The sequence below is a fragment of the Cynoglossus semilaevis genome, chromosome 19, assembly GCF_000523025.1.
Source record: "Cynoglossus semilaevis isolate Cse_v1.0 chromosome 19, Cse_v1.0, whole genome shotgun sequence".
Lineage (NCBI taxonomy): Eukaryota > Metazoa > Chordata > Actinopteri > Pleuronectiformes > Cynoglossidae > Cynoglossus > Cynoglossus semilaevis.
The window spans coordinates 7976319-7982303 of NC_024325.1; the positions used below are offsets into that span (position 1 = coordinate 7976319).

Below are 5985 nucleotides of genomic sequence, written 5' to 3' on the forward strand. Positions count from 1 at the left end.
GCCCCCTCCCGCCCCCCCCCCCCCGGCGGCGGCTGCTGCTGCTGTTCCTGTCGAACCATCCACTTTTCTGCGCTCTCTCATCCGCACAGGCCTCGCTGCTTTGCGCGCAGCAGCAACGCCGCGCCGCGGCCCAGATCAGGAAGTGAACGTGAAGACAACAAGCGACTGTGGAAGGTAGAATGACATAGAGGAGGAGGAGAGGTGTAAAAGAGACGCAGGCGGAGGAGGAAGGAAGAAGAGACCCACGGAGGGAGAGACCGACCCTGTTTCTGCACCTGCATTGAGCCGCTCCCCTCTGGAACACACTGTAGTCGCTAAAAATGCTCATAAAGGAATTGTAAGTAGGTGTGAGTGAATGTGTGTGTGAGAGAGAGGGGGGAGAGAGGAAGAAGAGGAGGAGGAGGAGGATGTGTGCGCCTCCATCCGTCTGGATGGATACGCGGCACTGACATTGTGGTTTTAGAGCGCATTAACAGCCGCCAGGCTGGTCTTGATGTTTGTTTACTCCGTGAACTCCTCTCCATCATCAGCCTGCCTGTGTTAACTGATTGAACCGTGATGATTAAACGCGGTGGCTGCAGTTCCATCAGCAGCCGGCAGCAGCGAGGACGGTTAGACCGAGCTGTGCCCTTCACATCCAGCATCACAAGCGCAATATCAGACGGCATCACACGGTCGTTCCCGGTGTCCTGGAGCCTGGATTACAGGTCCAGTTATTTGGTGCTGGTGTGAGGAGATATATGTGTGATGTGGGAAAAGCCACGTTCGTTCACGCAAAAGCTGCTCAGGCCATGTTATTGATCCTCGGTGAAGGTGAAAGGATGGAACATTCCGGCGAGCAACTCCGGAAGAATATAGGGTTGGTGGTGAGAAGTAGAAGAAGAAGAAGAAGTGTGGGGCAGGTTGAGCAGGTGGACACGAGTGTGGGCAAATGGTGCGGTTTTAGACGCACCAGTCAGGCGTTTGTTAGACTGACAGCTCGGCCGGGAGGACGTGCTGACAGATGAAGTGGGATCTGTGTTGCGTGCAGACAGAAACCTTCTGTGGATTTGGAACACACACTGTCGAGCATTAGGCCTCCGTGCAGGCCTATCCGGCATCAGCTGGTGGTTAGAGAACGAGCTTAAAGATGAGGAGTGATGTATACCAACCTAGAAACTTTCTCTTTTAGATCTGTGTTCCACTTGATGATAAAACGGAGGCTTCTTTCAAATAAGAAAACGTAACAAAACTTATTAAACCCCCAATTTAGCCTTCAGTCTCTAAAATGTACACAGAAAGTAGATTATTGGTCTACATAGGAACCACAGAAGAACTCCGCTGTCAATGATTGGAGTAGAAGAAGAAGAGAGTCAAATAACCCAAGAAACACTGTCCTGACAGAGCAGCGTTCTCCAACCTGTGGCTCCTGAATCCTGTGAGTCTTTGTCAACGTCCTCTTTAACTGGAGCTCTGTACGTTTATCAATGTTTACAGTATACAAACAGTACTGGAAGCTTCATACAGGGCACGGCTGCATATGAATGGTTAAAAGTTAAACTCTCCTTGTCAGGGGTCAGGGTCATTGCCACAGTGGTGGTCCACACAGTGACCATTCTGATGCAACCCACCCTGGGACAAAGGTACTATTAGAACTGGAGCTTTCATCACAGGCAGGATCCGTACCATTGCACCAAACCCATAATAGGATTTTAATACAAACAAATCCTTAAGAAGTCAGCAGCCAATGAACCACACTTTAACACTGGAGAAAAACTTTCCCCCCAGGAGGGTTTCATTAATTAGGCTGACTGCACTAAGTCTTTAGAAAAACAGCAGAGTGATCCAGATCCAGGGTTCATAACCATATGATCATCACAGTTTGAGAAGCATGAGAGCTGTGCCAATACATACTGGGCAGTGGTTCCTGTGGAGACTTGCTGACTGGGTTTATTCTCTAACTCTGTTTCCAAAAATAGCCTTATTATAATACGTTATACATTTGTTAACATTGATTTTTTTAACACGTGGATTTGTTCAATGAATGGCCTTCCAATAAGATCAGGAGTGGAGTGATGGCACTGGGTGAAGATATGAAGCGATAAAGACCAGTCTGGGCCGCGGCAATCTGCTCCACAATCAATGAAATCGTTGGTGATTAAATTCTGAAAGCAAACGCAGACCAAGATACCATGGACAGTGTCCAGAGATCCTTCCTGTCCTCTGGTACAGACTGTACTGTACTGCACACACCTCGACCTCTGACCTTCATCCACTCCCCATCAGCTCTTACAGACAACACAACGCATTAATCTGAGATAAAGACAAGGTAATGATGATGGACAGAGAGGACAGGAAGGACAGGGGTGGTCAAAGACATGGAGTGTATGTTTCCAGAATCAACGGAAAGACACTTGATAATTCTGTCCAGACGTTTACACCAAGAAGATTTACAGAGGCAGAGTGTTAAGGATTAAAATGAAACATCCTGTAACCCTGTATTGTTTCTGAACCTGTCTGAGAAGTCACGTGAGCTGCAGCTACACACATCATCATTTATCCTGACGACAAATGAATTGGCCACAACGTTTGTTTCAAAATGAAGATCTTGTCGGGGAAGCCGTGCATTAATATTTAAACAAAGTGATGTCATTAAGAGGTTTAAAACCCTGCCATGCACCGTTTGGCTGGGATTCAAACCCAGATTGCAGTGGGACAGTGTTGAGTGCAGGGTGAATTCCGATGCACATCACACTCACATTTGCGGCAGCAGCGAGGCAGCGCACTGTACACGTCTTCATTACGTGTTATTAATAGATCCAAGTGTCATTGATCTGAGCGCCGTGAGTTAAATTGAACGACAGGAAGTGAAGCTGGAGCTGGAAACGTTGAGGTTTTCATTGGGAGTGATTTAGGATTAGGAATGTGTTCTCTTCTGATAACTCAGAGTCCAAATGCATTATGGGTAATTAAAATGCTGTTGTTGTAATGAAAAAAAGAAAAAAAATGTAAAAACACACTCCCTGGTTTTCATGTACTGTGTAGTAAACTTACACAATGTAAAGTCATGTAAAACAATATACAATGATTTCAACCTTATATTATATACTACTATAGTCCAGTCCAGTCCAGGCCGAGCCAGGAGCTCAGTGTAGACAACTCAAGTTTTTGTTTTCTTTGTTGCATATTTGAGGTTTTTTTTTAACTAACTGCCTTCCTGTCTTTGTCCTTTCTTCCAGTCGAGTGATTCTTCCCATCTCAGTGGAAGAGGTATGTTTTATTATGTGTGTCCTGTTACACCACAGTTGCTGTTTTCTGAGTCACTCTTCTCTGGTCTTTTTCAGCTAAAAGTCGTTAACATAGTACCCTGCACAACTATTGGCAACAGGACTCAACCACTTACTTCTAACACACATACTGTATGAGCAACCACCACGGAACTGACTATATGTTGAGAGGCATTTTACAGCTCTTGTTAGCATGGAGCTAAGGTAGAATGTTTGTACTGATCAGACAGGTTGTTAAAGTAGACACTGTCACTGTCCTCGTCCTCCTTTCTCTGCGAGGCCCACTGTCCACCGTTATCTCCATTTCCATTGCAGTTTCCTTCCCTATTCAGGTCTGCATTCTAAATGAGTCACCTGACGCCACATGGGCACCTTTCTTTATGGATTATTTTACATCAGACTCATTGACCTTTGGTTCAGAGATATTTAAAGCTCTTAATCTGCTCCGGATCATTTCTTAACATGTCTGTGCTGCAGAGAGTAAAACGGCAGATCCTCTTCTGTCTTAACTTGTACACTATTTACTAATAAGAAGTTAACGATCAGTTGTTAGACTAGGAAATCAGGAGGATTTTAAGAATTAAAGAAATTCCCCACTTGACTGAAGTTACAACATCATGAAACATACTGAAAAATATCTTTTGTCATATTTAGGAATGTTGATTTAGCTCAAATAATCATAATTAGTCGTGATTAATTAAGATGAATTGCTATTAGTTGTGGATAATCTACAGCTTCTCTGCGATTAATCAGACTAAAATTTTGAATTGTTTGACAACGCTAACTCTAACAGATGTATTTGAAGTTACAGAAATATTTACTTGTGTCCTGCCAGCCTTTTTGCAGGGTAAATTTATCACACTCTTTTTATCGTCATCTACAAACGTGTAAATGGTTGACGATTACTACAAGAGTCGCCGCAACCTCTCACAGAATAAACGTGATCCACGTTTACAACGTGGTAAATGTGTCGGTTTTGTGCAGAGGTTATACGGTGGATTAGAGGTGATTTAAAAATGAAAGGAGCCTTTGTTCTGCGCATCAAACACACACACACACCACATTCACACACTCCAGAGCAGGAGGAAAGAGGGGAGCACAGAGGAAGAATGGCAGTAAAGGTTGTGTACATGTGATGGAAGAGAAAACAAAATGGGTGCAACGTAAAATTAGAAATGGCAGAAGGACGCCTTAAGGTCGTGGGCGTATGGAAAAGATTATGAAGATTTAGCAGCAGGCTACAGTGAAGGTAGTGATGTGGATCAGAAGAACAAGAATCTCTCACCTCAGACTGAAATAGATGAGCTGATAACACAAGTGGGAAAAAAAGAATGGTGGGGGAAGTTATTCTTCTCATTTCCTGTCTCGTTTACACATGATCAAAACCAGACTACAGGCGACGTCTCCTCACTGCTGTCACCTGAGTTCAAGCTGCTGTGTTTGTCTTTTGCTCAGTACCAGGTGGGCCAGCTCTACTCTGTGGCCGAGGCCAGTAAAAATGAGACGGGGGGAGGAGAAGGAGTGGAGGTGCTAAAAAATGAACCCTACGAGAAAGAGGGGGAGAAAGGACAGTACACGCACAAAATCTACCATTTGCAGAGGTAAGCTGTTTTTACAGGTTTACATAAAATACATAAAATACTGCAGTTGTGTCCCAAAAATGTATTGACACTTTTACAGCCACTGAAATGTTATGTATGTATTAAAGCAACATTTGCATAATAATATGCAGATTTAGAGACAGATCATTTCCATCTTCAGTCCTGTCTCCTGGCCAACGTCAACCACACACACACACACACACAAATGACTATTAAAATCTCAAATCACTGCAATATCTTGACAGTGGGAAGGATGAAGAAAATATTGAAATTGAGATTTCATATGGTTAACATTTCAACTAAACACCGTGAGGGCCTAGAACTGAACACAGGCCATATACGGAACATTTCTAGAACAGCAGTACATTGAATGACTGTTATTGGTTAAACATGAATTAATTCAGAAATAAAAACGAAAGTTGGGACAAAGGGAAGTTCACCACCAGAGGACACTCATTGTTTCAGTTCTGCAGATGGAAATGTTCTGTACTGTATTTTAGTCATTACCAAAGTTGGGGGGTCGAGTACTCCAAGTATTTATACTTTGTTGTATCTCTGCCTCCCTGTTGTGCAGTAAAGTCCCGTCATTCGTCAGAATGTTGGCTCCGGCCTCTGCCCTCAACATCCATGAGAAAGCCTGGAACGCATATCCTTATTGTCGCACAGGTGACACTTGTATATTATATTTGATGGTTTTTTGTGTGTGTAATACCTCACTAATAATGACTACTTAATTGACTTTACTTGTCGGTTTTGTCACATCAGGAGTATCATGTTTAGGGGTCCACAGGTGTAGCTTTTTTAATTTGCTGAGCATCAGCATGATGACTGTATGAATGATGACGAGGGGAATAATTGGAAATGAAGAGTATAATCATACGCCCTGTGAGCACCCTTCACCCTCCCCTCTCCCTCTCTCTCTCTCTGTCTCTCCTTCTCCCTCTTCCTCTCCCTCTCCTTCTCTCTATGTCACCTTGAAGTAGTAGTTGAATTATTTATCGTGTCCAGCAAGAGGAGTCAGGCAATCACTTGAGCCGTTCAGTGTGAGATCTCTCCCTTTATGCCCCCACCCCCCCAAACCCTCACACGCAAGCATGACTCACACTCTCACATTGCTT

General features: G+C 44.0%; 1 protein-coding gene across 1 annotated transcript in view; it reads left to right on the forward strand.

Moving 5' to 3' along the window:
• Positions 1-23: 23 nt before the first annotated feature.
• pitpnab (phosphatidylinositol transfer protein, alpha b) overlaps positions 24-5985 on the forward strand; it is a 10144-nt gene continuing 4182 nt past the window's right edge. The window contains exons 1-4 of the mRNA XM_008332691.3: positions 24-337; positions 3219-3249; positions 4722-4867; positions 5442-5533. Coding sequence (XP_008330913.1) covers positions 321-337; positions 3219-3249; positions 4722-4867; positions 5442-5533 — 286 coding nt within the window. The 5' untranslated portion in view covers positions 24-320. The remainder of the gene's footprint in view (positions 338-3218; positions 3250-4721; positions 4868-5441; positions 5534-5985) is intronic.